The 18,341-nt window shown below is 46.0% G+C and overlaps 1 protein-coding gene across 1 annotated transcript in view; it reads left to right on the top strand.

The window, feature by feature from the left end:
- Positions 1-18,341, top strand: part of LOC119405732 (uncharacterized) — a 35,704-nt gene that overhangs the window by 2,496 nt on the left and 14,867 nt on the right. The window contains exons 2-3 of the mRNA XM_049419491.1: positions 4,714-4,829; positions 12,683-12,803. Of these exons, the coding sequence (XP_049275448.1) occupies positions 4,714-4,829; positions 12,683-12,803 (237 nt within the window). The remainder of the gene's footprint in view (positions 1-4,713; positions 4,830-12,682; positions 12,804-18,341) is intronic.

The raw sequence follows: 18,341 nt of genomic DNA, 5'->3' as shown, positions 1-18,341 counted from the left end.
TTTCGTCAATTACTGAAGCATCTGTGGCTACTATATTTTTTGTTTTCGCGTGTGTAAGATAATCTTGCAGCCGACTATTTAACACCCTGTATGATTGAAATTTAGGCTTAGAGGGGAAAATCTCATCGAATTCTATCTTAAGATTTTGATTGGACACATTTGCTGCAGGCACATCTCGAATCTTCACGTTTATCCGGTCTAGCTGCTTCTGAACAAAAATAATCTGTGGTGTACGAAAACGTGGCCAATGAGCAAGAAAAAAGGAGTCTGGCTCATTTATAAAAGCATATTCGGATCGTCTTAACGGAAAGCTATAAAATTTTTAAAATGTCTGCACCGTCAGGATTCGGAATCGACAAGGCAATGTTGGCAAGCGCGCTTCCTGATACAGAACGTTGATTGCTACAAACCCAGGGAGTCCCAAACACAATCGCAAGGCTTCTCGCTCCAGCATAACCAGAGGCTTAAGTTTGTACGCAGGGCCACCCGAGAACAAGACACACCCAAATTCTAATATTGGGCGCATGTACATTTTATAGACCATCAAAAGTGTGTCCCTACGTAGTCCATATCGTCTGCTGCTCAGCCTACGTAGTATGCCTAAGGCACGTTGTGCCTTAGGTACGATACTCTCTATGTGTGGAGTCCAGTTTAGTGTCCCATTATAAATGATTCCCAAATATTTTAGCGACTCAACCTGCGGAATAGGCTCTTGTTTATAGAATATTGAAATTGAAATTGGATCTGCGATTGGAAATATCAACAATGCGCTTTTATTTACATTTAAGGACATGCAAATTGTCTCTAGCCATACCTCTAGCATACTCATATATCTCTGTAATTTCTGATATAGAGAATAAATATCACTATCAGCCGCGAAGAATGCAATATCGTCGGCATAACATATACCTGCACATCCTGGCATTGGGGATTGAGCTCATTAATACATTAAATAATACTGGAGACAACACTGCTCCTTTGGGGACTCCGCGAGTCTGTTTGAACTTTAATGATGCACAGCCGTCCTTATAACAATAAAATTCTCTTGCCCTCAAAAATTCGCCCAACCACGCAATGATATATTGAGGGAAATTACGCCTCTGTAAGTGGTCCAATAAAACTGAATGCTCCGCACTATCATACGCTTTGGCGACATCTAACGTCACCAAAGCTGCGTGTTGCCTTCTTTTCCGAGCAAGTTGAATACGGCTTTCTAAATCGGCGTGTGCACACCATATAGAACAGTCTGCTCTGAAGCCAATTTGATTTGGATTTAACAATAAATTATCCGCCATCCAGATTGAAATTCTATTATGGAGCACCCTCTCTATGAGTTTTACCATATTAGAAGTAAGAGAAATAGGTCGAATGTTTTCTATGGTATAGCCTAATCCTTGTCTTTTTTGTACCGGAATTATTTTAGCTAATTTCCAATCATATGGAATCCAGGCATTTTTTAACGAATAATTTATTGTATTGATGAGGTCACACGGTGATAATTTGAATAATATCTTTATCATATCAACCGTAATTCCGTCCGGACCTGGAGCTGACGAGGGTAAATCTTGAATCACTAGACCTAATTCTTCCAATGAAACTTTAGTAAAATCCACCGTTAGCGCTGGTACTTGCAAATTGTATAACTTAGTTGATGTAAATCTACATTCCAGGCCTTTAGCTATGCCTTCCAAAGATTTCTTCATTTCATCTGATGACATAATTTCACAGTCTATATTACTTGGTGATGGTAAAATTTTTCGTGATCTCATAAACCTAAACAGCGATTTTTTGTTCTTAGGATTCGATAGGTAATCATAGTGTTTCCTATCGTATGCTTCTTTAGCTAAAGAAACTGTGCGTTTAATATTGCAGCGTAAAATTTGTAATCGGACCAATTTTGGGGGGACTGGTTATACATAAGCTTCTTCCAAGCTGCCTGTCGTCGACGGTAATCTCGTGTACAATCTGAATTCCACCAAGGACTACCGGAAATGGACTTTGCAGACTCAACAACAAATTCTGCTTTTTTGTACGTCCTTTTAATTAATGCACTTAGCCTCATAGCTTTTATATCGTCTCGCTCATCCGAATGTGTGGTCAACGCATTTTCTAGATCTTTTTTAAATTTGCCGTAATTTATAAATAGTCGAGTCTGAGAACAGGATGATGTTACTGGACAAGCAATCTCAAATATTACTGGGCAAATGATCGCTGTTGGTGGCACAGTCCATGGCTGCCCATGACAACTAGTGAGGGACGAACTTACAAAGCTTAAATCCAAGGCTGAACGGGATCGCGCACGAATAAAAGTAGGCGTTCCCGAATTAAGGCAAGACAGGCTGTTATCTACTGTCCAATCCCACAATCGTTTGCCACAGCTATCTGTTCGAAAGCCCCAACACGTATGATGGGAGTTGAAATCCCCCACCAGAATTTTATCTTTACACGGAGATGTAACTGCAGAGTCCAAACACCGAGTATCTTGTACCCCTGTAGGAAGTATGCATTTATCAACAAGAAAGGCAGGCAACCTGGCAAAGTTATTTCTAATGCAAAAATTTCGCTGTCAGGTGTCATATGCTTATATGCAATTTTTGCCTTGAGGCTTATTCTATTATTGATAAGAATGCTAGACCTCCGCCTTTCGATGGTCGGTCTAGCCGGAAAGATCTGAATCTACTTAATTGAAAAGGCTGATGCATTGAAAGCCAGGTTTCTTGTAGTGCAATAATATCTGGAGTGAATTTCGATGCCAAGTACACCAAATCAGTTACTGCTGAGTGAATTGATCGGCAATTCCAGTGAAGAATTTTGAGTGACCTATGGTTTTGATAAAATAGACTCTGTAACTGCCTTGCTAAAATGCTTTCTTTTAAGAAAGCGCTTTTAGTCAGGCTATCCTTCTGGTACTTCTTGTCTTTGAGTGGGTTGGCGAAGTACCTTTTTTAGTCAAAGGGGATCTTGAGCGTTTAACGATCGTGGATCCATCTCCATCTCATCTGAGTCCTGCACGTCTCTATATCTTCACCGTGATAATGTCTGGCAACGGCCGGATGTACCTGCAGACTGAGTAGCCTGAGATGAGATACCGACACCTCCTCCTGTGATGGTCGTGAAGTGTCACTGTTTGAGGTGTTAGTTAACATTTTGCTGCTGTGCTAACTATCTGTGCCATCTGGTTAGTGATGATTTGGGCCAGAGACTCGCAAAGTTTCCCAGCAAGGGCGTTCCATCGCTTTTTCCATTGCCTTGTCGATCGCTTCAGCAATAGCAGCGGATAGAGACCCTTCCATGGATGGCCATATGGCGAGCAGTAACACCAGCGTAACCTTGTGATCTCGTCTGTAATTCAGCTATTGCTTCTCTGCGAGAGCAACGTCTCCGTTCTGCTATTCGAGAATTTGCAGCTCACGAGCCTTTGCGGCACAGCTTGCACAGTCTGCAGCATGAGCTTCGTTACAAAAGGCAACACTTGTCTTCCTTACTTTGACAGTCACTAGAATTGTGATCCTCCCCACATACTCGACACCTGACATTAGACCTACAACCTCTTATGGTTGCCCATAACGCCAACACTTTAGACATTGGAGAGGGCGAGGGGAAAGGGGTTTCTAAACCTTGTAAAATTAGAGGCCATGCCTTAATTTCTGTGGCCGAACTGTCCCTGCAATGTTACTATGACAGTCTCGGTTGGTACTTTGTTCTTGTCTCCACAACGTCCACACCGATAACAGAAAACACATGCTGGAGAGAACATTCTAGTATTTCAGATGGGTGTCATGTTCACGTCTACGCCACGGCTAGACCTTTGGTGCATGCTAAATGTGAGGAATGAATGCGCTCACCGAAGTGGATGCGAACATCGAACACTTTAGAAGGTCTTGCACACAGGACTGGTCTGGGGAAAAGCAGATTATACCCCCTCTGCCGAACTGACGGACCTCTGTGATGCTCTGGAAGGGCCTTCACGACCGCAATTCTTCCGTCTGGATCGCTTCGGGTTCTTCATTGACGCGTCATTGGTAGGGACGAGCCACAGGAACAGAAGCGATGCCGTTACGCAAGAAAATATCCACTGCAACTCTTGGGGAGCAATGGAATCCGACCAGAGGAAAGTCCCTGGCCGGGACAAAAGGGCATCCTTCCGGTCTGATCTCACAAAAAAACCCAAAAGCAGCTACTCAATTCTTGGCCACTACCCCAAGAGCAGGCGAGCACCGAGCACCGAGCTGCGAATGAAGCCGATCTTCGTCTTCTCCACTTCCTTCTCCTCTCGTCGTTTTACAGTGGCACATACCACAGTAGAATAGCGCAATGCCATCCCATGCTCGTGGCATATTTACTGCCCAGGTTAAATTATTCCAAACCTCAATCTATTTTTCTCTCCCTTAGGCACTAGCCGACACAACTAGAAAACGCAAATGATGTACACAATCGTGTACAAAGCGTCTCAAAGGTATAAAGGTATAAATATAAGCACACGGGCCTTTATAGCACTTCGCCTTCATCGAAATGCAGCCACCGCAACCGGGATTCGATCCCGCTACCTTCGGGTCGGCAGTCGAGCACCATAACCACTAGACCGCCCTGGAGGGTGAGCCGCTGGTTCAGCGTGAAACGTGCGCCGCCCGCACTATTTATCAGCCTTATTGCGCGGCTCACGATGAAAGCCAACTAACGTGTATCCATGCTTTGTGTGTTTCGCTCTTTCAGCACATAAAGAAGCTCCTCAAGGACAAGGATAATGCCATGTCGTTCCTCGGAGCAAAAGTCACCAGCCGCAGCCTGGCCGACAAGCTGGTCGAGGAGTTGCTCGAACATCTCGGCAGGTGATGCTTTTCTCTGTCCGTCCATGTTGTTTTAGGGGCGAAGCTCCTTAAGGCGGCACCCGTTCGTCCCTCGTAGTCGTAGTAGTGCGTAACCAGTCGTAACGCTAGTACCAGATCTTGACCTCCAAGGTGGTGCCGGTGGGAGATTTTTCCTGTGCGTTGTTGAACATAAAAAATTCGCAGCGTGGCGCGTTAACTAAAAGCCGAATTCTTCTGTCTCTCAATTCCGCATTCGCAGCCATTGGCATGTTCCAGTAGGAAAGCGTTAGTAGAAGTAGAAGTGTAAGTGTTACTAAAAAGCCGACTTCTTCTGTCTCTCATTCCCATTAGCAGCCATTGTTTACCTCCAAGGTAGTGCCTGGTGAGATTTCTCCTGTGCGTGATTAAACACATAAAAATTTTGTTCAAAACGCCGTTGATTGATGAAATAAACCAACGAAAGACGCCAGATGTTTTCTAAAAGCAAAACGAAAAGAGCGCCAGATGTTTCTAAATCAAACGAAAGGACGCCAGGCTTCTAACGAAGACCCATTGTTTTCTAAAGCAATGGTTTTCTAACAATGAAATTCACAGCGTACATGTAAAATTAAAAGTGAGCTGCAAGTCGTCAAACTCATCGAACCTTTAGTATAAACGCGCCCGATCTCACGTCTGATGATGTACTGGGCAGAATTCACAGAAGATTCACGGTTTACGATGAACCTCCGCAGCTTCGCCCCTCATCATCATTCACTCCGTGGATATGCGTGGATTTTTCTTGGATGGATGGATGGATGCTATGAGCGTCCCCTTTATAACGGGTCGGTGAGAGGTCTGCCACCAGGCTCGAAGAAAAAAAAAAAAAACCTCCTTGTTTCATGTTGGCCTAATACCTTAACTACATTGATTAAATCTAGTTTTATACCAAAAAATATAAATTCCCGTCCATCTCTCTGCCTCTTAAGGCAGAATGACCTTATTTTTTCCCATTTTTTTTTTGTACTTATCTCTACTTTCTGCCACCATTACTCTAACCGGCTTCTTACTTATTTTCTATCGCGGACGTGTTCCATTCTGGTCCCTAAACCCAAGGCTTCTGTAGACTCGTGCCCACACGTATACCTGGGTGAATATCGCCACATTCATCAGTACATGTTGCATCGTTTCCTTAGTTCCCCCGCATGTACATTGTTCTTCGTTACTGAATCTCGCTTTATAACTACGCGTTCTAAGGCAGCCCGACCTTGCTTCAAACAGTAAAGCGCTTCCCCTTGAATTATCATAAACCTTTCCCTCCTATTTCGTTTTTTCCCTTTCGGTAGTTACTCAGAACCGGCTTCTTTCCATCGCTGTCATCCAATAAGTTCTCTCCGCCTCTGACCTTCCGCTTAATGCTCCTGTTGCCATATCGCCCGCACTGCTAGCCGTATATTTACTGGTGAGCCTCCTAGTTCTTTTTCTCCACTGCGTGTCAACGCTTTTCTATACAAATACCTCAAACCTTCTCTGCCATCTACTCTTCTTCATTTTCCTCAGCTCTCTTAGAATCTCATTTTGCTCTGAGCTTCCTCACGTCAAAGCCTGTCCATCTCATATCACCCTTACAGCCTCATTTGTCGTCTCCCGTGAGCCCAACGCGAAGCGGCCCACCGTCCTTTGGACTTACTCATTCCTGATTGTAGCTCTGACTTCATACACACCACTGAGTTCCCAAATGTAAGCCCCGGGACCATCACATCACACCCTTCCACGACCCTCGAAGCACCTCGTACCTATTGTACTCCCCATAAAGCTCTGTGCTTCATAATTGCAGCATTCCTCTTCACCTTTGCTACGATGCTTCTCTTGTACCTCCTAGATCGTCCCCCTCATTTACCATACTCCGAGGTACTTGTACTCGCTACCCTCGGTATTTTTTGGCCCTGTATAAAGCGCGCATCTTCGTGATCATTGAATACCATCAATCCACATTTTGTGCACTAAATCCTAGTCCTAGAGCCTCACAGTCCCTTCCGCATATCTGCCAGTCGCTGTATATCATCTTGACTGTCCGCAAATAAGACAATATCATCAGCATAAATAGACCTGGAAGCTTCTGCTCAACCATCGTGCCGACCTGTTTGTGTGACAAATTAAATCCAATTTGCGGAGTTGCGCTGTGCGCGAATTGCGGAAATCTGGGCGATATTTAACACTGCGTCACTGCAACACAACACTGCAGCGACTCATCACACAGAAAACGTGTTTGTTAGTTTGCGTGTTGTGAAACGGGGACTTTGTATATATCCTTTCAGCTGGTTTGTCACCGCACTGGTCCACACTTCCGCGGCCGTTCGAGGAACGCATCTTGCGCGCACTTGTGACTTCTGGATGGATGGATGGATGCTATGAGCGTCCCCTTTATAACGGGGCGGTGACATGTCTGCCACCATGCTCGAAGAAAAAGAAACAACTTCCTTGTTTCATGCTGGCCTAATACCTTGTCTACATTGATTAAATCTATCTTATTATACCAAAAATATTTATAAATTCAACGGTCTATCTCTCTGCCTCTTAAGGCAGAATGACCTTATTTCCCCCCCCCCCCATTATTTATTTTTGTACTTATCTCTACTCTTCTGCCACCAATACTCTAACCGTCTCTTACTTATTTCTATCGCGGACGTGTTCAGCTTTCCATTGTTGTCCCTAAAACCCAAGGCTTCCTGTAGGACTCGTGCCCACAAGTATACCTGGGAGGAATATAGCCACATTCAATCAGTACATGTTCCATCGTTTCCTTAGCTTCCACCCCCCGCAGCATGTACCGTGTTCGTCTTCGTTACTGAATCTCGCTTTATAACTTCGCGTTCTAAGGCAGCCGACCTTGCTTCAAACAGTCAAAGCGCTTCCCCTTGAATTATCATAAACCTTTCCCTCTTATTGCGTTTTTTCCCTTTCGGTAGTTACTCAGAGCCGGCTTCTTTTCCATCGCTGTCATCCAATAAGTCCTCTCCGCCTCTCTGACCTTCCGCTTATTGCTCCCTGTTGCCATATCGCCCGCACTGCCAAGCCGCTATATTTTACTGGGTGCAGCCTCCTAGTTCTCTGTCTCCACTGCGTGTCAACGCTTTTCTATACAAATCCCTGAAAACCTTCTCTGCCCATCTACTCTTCTTCATTTTCTCAGCCTCTCTCGAATCTCATTTTGCTCTGAGGCTTTCCCTACTTCAAAGCCTCGTCCATCCCATATCATCCCTTTACAGCCTTCAATTGTCGTCTCTCTCCTGTGAGCGCCCAACGCGAGGCGGCCCACCGTCCTTTGATTTACATCCAATCCTGATTGTACCTCTGACTTCATGCACACCACTGAGTTCCCAAAATGTAAGCCCCGGGACCATCACACCCTTCCACAGCCCTCGAAGCACCTCGTACCTATTGTATCCCCATAAAGCTCTGTGCTTCATAATTGCAGCATTCCTCTTTCCCTTTGCTACCGCTGCTTTCTCTTGTACCTCCATATATATATCCCCCTCATTTACCCATACTCCGAGGTACTTGTACTCGCTTACCCTCGGTATTTTTGGCCCTGTATGAAGACCGCATGGTCTTCGTGATCACTGAATACCATCAATCCACATTTTGTTGCACTAAATCCTAGTCCTAGAGCCTCACATTCCCTTCCGCATATATCTGCCAGTCGCTGTATATCATCTTGACTGTCCGCAAATAAGACAATATCATCTGCATAAAATAGACCTGGAAGCTTCTGCTCAACCATCGCTCCGACCTGTTTGTGTGACAAATTAAATCCAATGTTGCTACCTTCTAGCGCTTTTTCCATCCTCACCATGTACAGCATGAATAACAGCGGGGACAAAGGACATCCCTGTCTCAGCCCCTTGCTAATTTCAACGCTGTCCTTGCTACTTATTCCTTCCCATTTTATACAAACTGTATTTTCTCGGTACATTTCCCTCAAAAGCTGTATACAGTCGTCCCCTATGCCCACTTCTTTCAATATATCCCACAAAATTTCCTGCTTAACGTTGTCATACGCTCCGGTGATATCTAGATAAGCTATGTATAAGGGCCTGTTTTCTATTTTCGATATTTCTATACACTGGGTAAGAACAAACAGATTATCGTCTAACCGCCTGTCGATTCGAAATCCATTCTGAAGTTCTCCCAAAATATCATTTTGTTCTACCCACGCTTCTATTTTTAATTTTTACTGCCTGCATCGCCAACCTGTATAGCACCGATGTAATTGTTAGCGGTCTATACGAGCGAATGTTATCCTTTTTCTCCCTTGCCTTTATAGATTAAGTTCATTCTACTTTTTCGCCAACTGTCTGGTATTTCCCTCTCCTGTAAGCACTTTTCTACGGCTTTTCAGCAGTGCTTCTTTAGTGTTATGTCCGAGTTCGTTAATGAGGCTGACGGGAACCCCATCTAAGCCCGGAGTAGTGCGCTTAGGAATTTTTCCTTCGGCCTTCTTCCAATTGAAATTCTCTAGTACTACATCTTCGTCAGTTGCACTCCTTTGCGTACTATTTACTCACCGGGGGAATCCCCTGGGTGACCTTTTTAAACGAATCGGCTGTTATCTTTCGGATGTAACCTAGCGCTTCATGCCTTCCAATTGATTTCCTCCTTCATCTACCATAACTGTTGTTGCATTGTGACAGACTTCCTACCTAGCGCTTTTAGGTGGCTCCAAATATCCTAGGCGCGGCCTTCTTCTTTTCGCGAATCTCTGTCATCCAGCGTTCACTTTCACCTTTAATTTTTGCCTCGACTAATTTCTGCACGATGGATTTTTGCTCTAAATATATTTCCCATATTTGGTTGACTTCGTCCTGTGGCCGCTTCTCTATTTTTGCCTGTCTGTGCTCCCGTGATGCCTCACGTCGCTTCTCGATCGCCTCCAGGATTTCTTTGTTCCACCAACTTTTTGGCTTTCTCTTTCCTTTCCAACAAATAGTTTTCTTCTCTTTTTCCATTTCTTTTGTGATTATATGTAGCAGCTCACTATACTTCCAGTCTTTGCCTGGCAGTTCGTCTACTTTTTCTTCGACTCTTGCGGCTACATTCGTTATTTGTTTGTCATTTAGATACAAGCTGCCAGATTTTGATTCTATGTTCTTATTTTCAGTTTTATATCCCATTTGTAATATTATGCGTTTATGATCACTACCCAAGCTGTTAATGCCTTCCTCGTCTATTCTCATCTCTCTAAGTTTGTCATATATTCCTTCTGTCATGAGACAATAATCAATGCTCGATTGCCTGTTTCCGATTCCCACGTGATCTGCCCCTCACACTTCGGCCCCACGTTAACGATCTCAAGACTATGTGGCTCGCAGAGATCTACCAATAACTTGCCATTGGTGTCTGAATATCCGTCCAGGTCCCGAATGTGAGCGTTCATGTCCCTAGAAGGATTATTTCGGCCATAATGACCAAACTTCTTTAATATCGGTGCTTATGCATTTCACTATCTCCAGATTCTTTTCTCGCAGTTATTCCCCGTCCACAAGTATGCTACACCTAGCCACGTTTTCTTCCACCTACTGTGCCCGAAACCCAAAGGTGCTCTGAACACGTCTGCTCACTCTTTCCCATTTTGTTCTGCTATGAATTAGCATTCCAACACCCCCCCCTCTCCTTTCTGATGTGATCCTGTTACATCCTTCCCAAATGATATTGTCAATATGTGGTGGCTCTTGCAAGTCTCTAAGGTGTGTTTCTGTAACCGCATAAACACCTATCTGTTCCTTGTGTAACTGTCCCTCAATCTCTAACCATTTTTCCTTTTTTCTGCCACCCTGCATGTTAATGTAACTAATTGCAACACGCGCCTTCTGCCTTCTTTTACCTTTTCTCTGGTTTTTCGCTATACTGCCTGTCAAAGAGTCCCCCTGGTTGTTTTCCTCATTACAAGCTGCACCGAAGGGCCCGCGTGCCCCCCAAAAAAGCTACTGCGCGTCCCGCAAGTCGCCAACCCACCTCATGACCAAGCCTCCTATCGAAGTGTATTCCGTCTCTTTGAAAACCACCCCACCTGTGCACCTCTCTGTTTATTTCCACTACCTCGATGCCTTTCTCTCGACTCATATGCCATATCTCTTTGTTTGCGTCGACAACCGCTCTTTGCAGGTTGACGTCACGCACCGGTACCTCCGGTATTGTGCATACCACTATCTGCACCTGAGGGGAAATGGCGCGCATGTCATCTACCCCTTTCGCTAATGTGGTCGCTAGTTCGGCTGATTCTTCATTCAAGACGTCGTTTAGACCTCCCGCGATTATCACGAGGTTACGTCCATTAGCCTTAGTTGCGAGTTTTGCGCTAGCTTGTCTCATCACTGATCCCATCCCATGTCCCGGGAACTTCCCTATTAAAACTCGTTTGGTCGCCTCTCACCCTTTCTTTGACTGCTTCTGCGCATCTAACTAAATTCGAGTCCCCGGCGATTATCACGTGTTCCGACTTTTCTGCTGGACTCTCCCGCACGTGGCCACTGCCTCGGTTATTAGCGCGTGCCACTGCTGCTGTATTGTCCCCTCCCCTTCCCAAAACTACTTCGCGGAAGCTAGGTCCTGTGACCCTTGCACCTGTCTTTTCCAAACCTGCTTCCCCCTTCGCGTCTACCACTGTAGGGTCGGTGCCCCTCTGTTCCCTCTGTCGCTTGCTACCTTTGCTAACCCCTCCTCGGCTGACTTAAGCCTTTCCCCCATAGCCATCGTTTTTCCCGCTCTGTCGCCAACGCATTTTCCAGCTCGGCGATTCTTACCATGAGCTCATTCTGGGCAGCCATCATTATTTCCATTTTCGCCTCTAACTCACATTGCTTACACTTGGCGTCAGCTCCCTCTGTCTTCCTCATCCGTACCAACCTCTATTTTCCATCCCATTCCGCACCCTGAACACCTTTACGGTCTTTTTGACCATGGGCTAGATCGTTCACACGGCGGATTAAATACACTTAAAGCCAAATGATATCACTAAACTCCGCGAGTATGCTACACTGCAAATCCACATGGTTACCTTTCAGCCACGTGGTGTCCGAACAAACAAATAATAATAAAAAAACCCAGGCAACTGTCACACAGGAAACAGTACAAAGTTGTAAGCCCTATTAACCTTCAATCTAGTTGCTTATGTACTCATATAACTAAAAAACAAAACAAGCTAGAATCATGCAAAAAAAAAACTTATCTGACGCTGTCATTCCGGAGCCCACGAAAAACACGTCCGTTCTCTAGCAGTCCGCGCGCGCGACTCTAGAAAAGTGCTTACAGGAGCGGGAAATACCAGACAGTTGGCGAAAAAGTAGAATGAACTTAATCTATAAAGGCAGGGGAGAAAAGGATTCTCCTTATGCAATCTGCTGCCATCTAGCGGCCGCCGGGCGCATTTCCGCCATGTTGAAGGCTAAGCGCTCTCCGCATGCGCACACACGGAGCGCACGTATCAACGTCTGGCGGCTGATAGTGACGGCAATGCCAACACATTTTCGTGTGCCGTGTTGCTGAGGCTGAGGAAACTGGGATGCTGGAAGAGGGTTCGCAGGAAACTAACCGCCGCGTTACTAGACTTTCTCGAGGTCGACGAGAACCAGCACATCGTTCCCTTCTACGTTAGCCGAGGAAAAAGGCTTCGAGCGGAAGCACATGACTGCCGCGCACAGGTGAAGGGTTCTGGGAGCGGAGCTGACGTCTTAGGTCGTAGCCCAGTATAGAAGGCTTTCTAGTATTTTTACATCTGTGCTATTGAATGCATGTGCTCAACGACACCGTCACTGAAAAAAGAACGCACTCAAACTGCAAGCACTGGCATTGCCAGCCTATAGAGATTGACTCGTATATACTTGTGACCTGTATTGCAGCAATGTGGACACGGTGATCGTCGAGTCGTACATAGCGCCGACTGGTTCGGTGGGTTGCCGCGTGTTCCCGACCAGCGTCGTTTCGGGCTTGACATACGAAGAGCCCAACTTGCCCTCACTGGTGAGTCGCAGAATGCATCCAACGAATAGTGGCGTAACACACCTCGACAGTTCCTTCGCGCATGCGCGCGGTGCCCTGCCCCATAACGGCCACCGTTTCTCGGCCCAGAAAGCACTGCGAGGTATATACTACGAAATAATAGAATACCAATGTTAGAGAAAAACTGACCTTCATGCATTCATCTAATACGACACGAAGGCGAAAGCCATCTTCTTTTTCGTCTCAGTCGATGTAATGACCCTGCCCCACCTCCATACGAAAGCCTTCTGCACCTAACGTTGTTTTGCGTTGCCTCCAGGATCGGAGGCACCTCACCTGGTCTTGCACTGCATCCGTGGTCGGCCCACCTTTGACCAAGCTACGATCTCGTGTGGTGACCAGTGTTGCGGAATGGGCGCCTCCATTCCAATCCAATTCCATTCCGGGGAATGAGAACTTGCCGCATTTCCATTCCTTTCAATTCCTCGGAATGAAAAAAACTTAGCCCATTCCCACTCCGGACATGGCCGAGCAGTTCAATTCCATTGCTGTAATTCATCAACGTAGGAAAGGCATCTTGATACTTTTATCAAGTTAACAATGAACGCCCCATAAAGCCGATGTCATCACATGCATTAAGAACTGCAAAAGTACGCAAAGCACGTTACCAAGGTCGATGGATAGTAGCATGGTGACATATCTCATGCAGTACAACCACCCTACTAATTTCCATAGGGGCAGTTCTCCCGCTACCTATAGTATGTGCATGGTCAGCATGTTTGAACGAATGGTGATGTTTTAATATTGTTTAAGCTTAAAATGTGTTAATGCTAAAATGACGACATATCGTATTTTTATGCTGACAAAAGTAGTGTTCAGGAAGACTAAACAGTTTTGCCACGCGTCTGGAGCGGTCGTGAATATGGAGAAAACTAACATTTGTTTAATGGGGAACAAAACTCTCTAGATCTGCCGGTATTGGAAGAGTGCACCGCTCGGGCACCTTGTGCCTTTGTATCGAATACGGAACACTGGGCCGCACTACTCGTCAGCACTGACGCTTGTCAAGCGCGCCTCGCAAGCACAGATGGGGTGAGAACTTTCTGTGTTCGCCTGTGCGCAGGTATGCAATGTCTTGCTTGTGATCATGGAGTATTCGCCACTTTCGCGTGGGGATATCAATGGGAACCAACGCGCAAGGGTAATTTGTTTCTCCCTTCGGTATCTGCTGGGATAATGCATTTGTTTGTACACTAACTTATGCCTCGGTTCGTAGTAGGCGCGTTGCTTAGAAGTTTATTCAACAACGACGTCAGTTACAGGAAAGTGTGCACAAGATTGGTAATACAGAAGGAGCCCCAAATTTAGAAACTGTCAGGGGGGCTCCCATACATGAGGTTAACGGGAGAAGAAACAAAATATACACCATTCTGTGGTTACGGTATCTTCGGTAAGAAAAAAAATGCACAGTGCGAAAAAACGAAAGTAGAAAGATACATATATGTTTAGCAAGGCAAAAAAAGGAAGCTCTAAAGAACAAACAATCGCAATAAATGTACCGTGCTTGTAATCAGGCAAGCCATTTTAAAAATACTGCTTTATTGTTAATTTCGAGGCTCTGACTTACTAGTATTTGAATTTTGAAAAACAGCAGGTAGACGAAAACGTGCTCTATTTTCGGAAAAAGACTCAATTCCATTCCCATTCCATTTCTCCAAGCGTTGCCTCCATTCCATTCCGGGGTCACAAAAATGTGGAATGATTCCGGAGTCATTCCACTTCTGGTGGGGCAACTCCGCAACAGTGGCGGGGAGCATTAAGCCACACACTCTTCGCGCTATTAGCATTGTGTGATGACTGGTTGTTATTTTGCTCTTCTGCTACGCTATGTTACATATGTTAACACGATTCCTTGCCCGACATGACGCCTGTATACAGCATTTTTGCGAAGGAGTTACAAGCGTGGCACTGTGGTGGAAGACCCGACTGCCACGCGAAGGGCGCAAGTTAAAATCCCATCCGATCCTAGAAATTTGTTTCTCATTTGATTTGTTCTTATATCACGCGATAGCGGTCACGGACACCGGCGGCGGCGGAGAACTGTGGCGCCAAAATCAGCTGTTGTGATCTCATAACAGCTTTCGCTGAAATAAACTTCAGCGCCGACAACGCCCTCTTCACTTTGGCCTGCGTGACAGGCGCGCAACAGTCCACTTGCGTTAACGTCTCTGGTTGCCACTGTTTCCGTTTTTCGCACAATTTCAACATATCTTTGCTTTGGAATTCATGCCTGAGGTACGCGCGAATACTGTACCCTGAGATACGCTCACGTTGCATGACCTCAATAGTGACAGATTGCGAAGTTTTCTAGTGAACCAAAGAACGAGTGAAAAAAATTTCGGTTTCACTCCGGAACGAAATAATAAATAAAGTTTCGGTTACGTTTTCGTTCCGATCAAAAATATCGTTTTTTTTTTCGCTTTTCGTTTCTGGTTTTCGTTCCGTTCCGACTGGTCTTGGGTGGCTTCCGCATGAGCCCAGCGAAGAGCTCTTGCCTTACTCCTCGCATGAAGAAACTGGCCTTCTTCTCCTCGGTCATGTTAGGATTGGTGTGGCGGAAGAGCCCGGTCATTTCTTCCGCGAAGATTGTCATCTTATTGTTCGGGAGCTGGACCCGTGTTTCCAGTAATGCGGCGGCCCTTTCCTTTCGCACGACGCTTGTGAACGCTGTGAGGAAGCTGGTCCCGAAGATGTCCCACGTTGTCAGGGGAGACTCCCTGTTCTCGAACCAGGTCCTGGCGCTGTCTTCCAACGCGAAGTACACATAGCGTAACTTGTCGTTGATGCCCCAGTTGTTGAAGGCCGCAGTCCTCTCGTACGACTCGAGCCACGTTTCTGGGTCCTCACATGATGATCCCCGAAAGATCGCCGGCTCCCTTGGCTGCTGCATCACGATCGCGGGCGGTGGCGCAGTGGCTGTCATCTTTGCCCCAGTCGTGGTCCTGGCCTTGGTCTTCCGAGTGTTGTACACCCCTACTCCGGTGGTAGACCTTGCTGCCTAAGGCTAGCTCGCTGGTCGTGGTTGGCGTCGATGTCTTCTCCGCGCCGTGGGCTGGGTTTACGGCTTGACGGGGGCGTACGGAACATGAGCGAACAGCACCTCCACCAGATGTCACGGGGTCGTGACGTCGACGAAGGCAGCAGTCGGCATGTCCGAGATGAAACTCTCTATTTGGCCGAACTTGTGGCCGGCAAACGTAAAGTCAAACAACAGCAATACGCACCGTACACTGATAGCTGCGAACAGAGCGTCGGCCGTTGATAAACTGCTTAGCGCTAAGGCGCGTCGGCATTTATACATGCGACATCGAACATTCCAGCCTTATCGCTGGTGGCCACGTTAGTTCCAGAAAAGACTCGGCTGTTCGCGTATCCGCGCTCAAGTCTAACAAATCATGCCAAAGTAATCTGGAACGTTCCCAGACATTCTGGCGAGGTTTGCCCTAGGCAGTATAGTAACGCGTGTAAGGAGGCGTTAACGTAAAGCATAGAAACAAAGGAGCGCGTGTGGCAATACGCACATCATTGCTTTCGTCGATATGCAACACCGACTAGGTAATGTTGATCAATCATGCTCTCTCGCGCGTGTGCGGAATCGGCCGTCTCTTTTAGAATGCATATATCGTAATATACTGTTCTGCAAGTCTAGCTTATGTTGCAGGCGAGCATCTAAATTGCACGGAGAAATAAGAAATGAGGTTGAACTTTTGCGTGCGCCGGTCACTTCCGAACCAAACCACAGTGCCGATCTTGTTGACGAAACAAGTTCGCGTCGGTGCATTCTTTTTCTTCGTTCAGGTAACTCATAAATTCGATGAGAAATAGTGCTACCTTGTTTCCGGAATTGTCAGGGCTCCCTAGTTGCCTGAACAGCGCACGAAGCATTGGGAAGTCATCGCAGAACGAAGGTAAAAAAAACCAGTAGATTGCACCTGAAAGGCTGCTATATGCGACTGCTTTTGTTTTCGCACCCAACAAAACATGGCGGATCGATTCGTTTAAAAAGGTCACCCAGGGGATTCCCCCGGTGAGTAAAAGTACGCAAAGGAGTGCAACCGACGAAGATGTAGTACTAGAGAATTTCAATTGGAAGAAGGCCGAAGGAAAAATTCCAAAGCGCACTACTCCGGGCTTAGATGGGGTTCCCGTCAGCCTCATTAACGAACTCGGACATAACACTAAACAAGCACTGCTGAAAGCCGTAGAAAAGTGCTTACAGGAGAGGGAAATACCAGACAGTTGGCGAAAAAGTAGAATGAGCTTAATCTATAAAGGCAGGGGAGAAAAGGATAACATTCGCTCGTATAGACCGCTAACCATTACATCGGTGCTCTACAGGTTGGCGATGCAGGCAGTAAAATTAAAAATAGAAGCGTGGGTAGAACAAAATGATATTTTGGGAGAACTTCAGAATGGATTTCGAATCGACAGGCGGTTAGACGATAATCTGTTTGTTCTTACCCAGTGTATAGAAGTATCGAAAATAGAAAACAGGCCCTTATACGTAGCTTATCTAGATATCACCGGGGCGTATGACAACGTTAATCAGGAAATTTTGTGGGATATATTGAAAGAAGTGGGCATAGGGGACGACTGTATACAGCTTTTGAGGGAAATATACCGAGAAAATACAGTTTGTATAGAATGGGAAGGAATAAGTAGCAAGGACAGCGTTGAAATTAGCAAGGGGCTGAGACAGGGATGTCCTTTGTCCCCGCTGTTATTCATGCTGTACATGGTGAGGATGGAAAAAGCGCTACAAGGTAGCAACATTGGATTTAATTTGTCGCACAAACAGGTCGGCACGATGGTTGAGCAGAAGCTTCCAGGTCTATTTTATGCTGATGATATTGTCTTATTTGCGGACAGTCAAGATGATATACAGCGACTTGCAGATACATGCGGAAGGGAATGTGAGGCTCTAGGACTAGGATTTAGTGCAACAAAATGTGGATTGATGGTATTCAATGATCACGACGACCATGCGGTCTTCATACAGGGCCAAAAAATACCGAGGGTAAGCGAGTACAAGTACCTCGGAGTATGGGTAAATGAGGGGGATAGATATATGGAGGTACAAGAGAAAGCATCGGTAGCAAAGAGAAAGAGGAATGCTGCAATTATGAAGCACAGAGCTTTATGGGGATACGATAGGTACGAGGTGCTTCGAGGGCTGTGGAAGGGTGTGATGGTCCCGGGGCTTACATTTGGGAACTCAGTGGTGTGCATGAAGTCAGAGGTGCAATCAGGAATGGATGTAAATCAAAGGACGGTGGGCCGCCTCGCGTTGGACGCTCACGGGAAGACGACAAATGAGGCTGTAAAGGGTGATATGGGATGGACAGGCTTTGAAGTGAGGGAAGCGCAGAGCAAAATGAGATTCGAAGAGAGGCTGAGGAAAATGAAGAAGCGCAGATGGGCAGAGAAGGTTTTCAGGTATTTGTATAGAAAAAGCGTTGACACGCAGTGGAGAAAAAGAACTAGGAGGCTCACCAGTAA

Source organism: Rhipicephalus sanguineus, chromosome 9 (genome assembly GCF_013339695.2).
Source record: "Rhipicephalus sanguineus isolate Rsan-2018 chromosome 9, BIME_Rsan_1.4, whole genome shotgun sequence".
NCBI lineage: Eukaryota > Metazoa > Arthropoda > Arachnida > Ixodida > Ixodidae > Rhipicephalus > Rhipicephalus sanguineus.
This window is presented reverse-complemented; position numbering and strand designations above follow the sequence as displayed.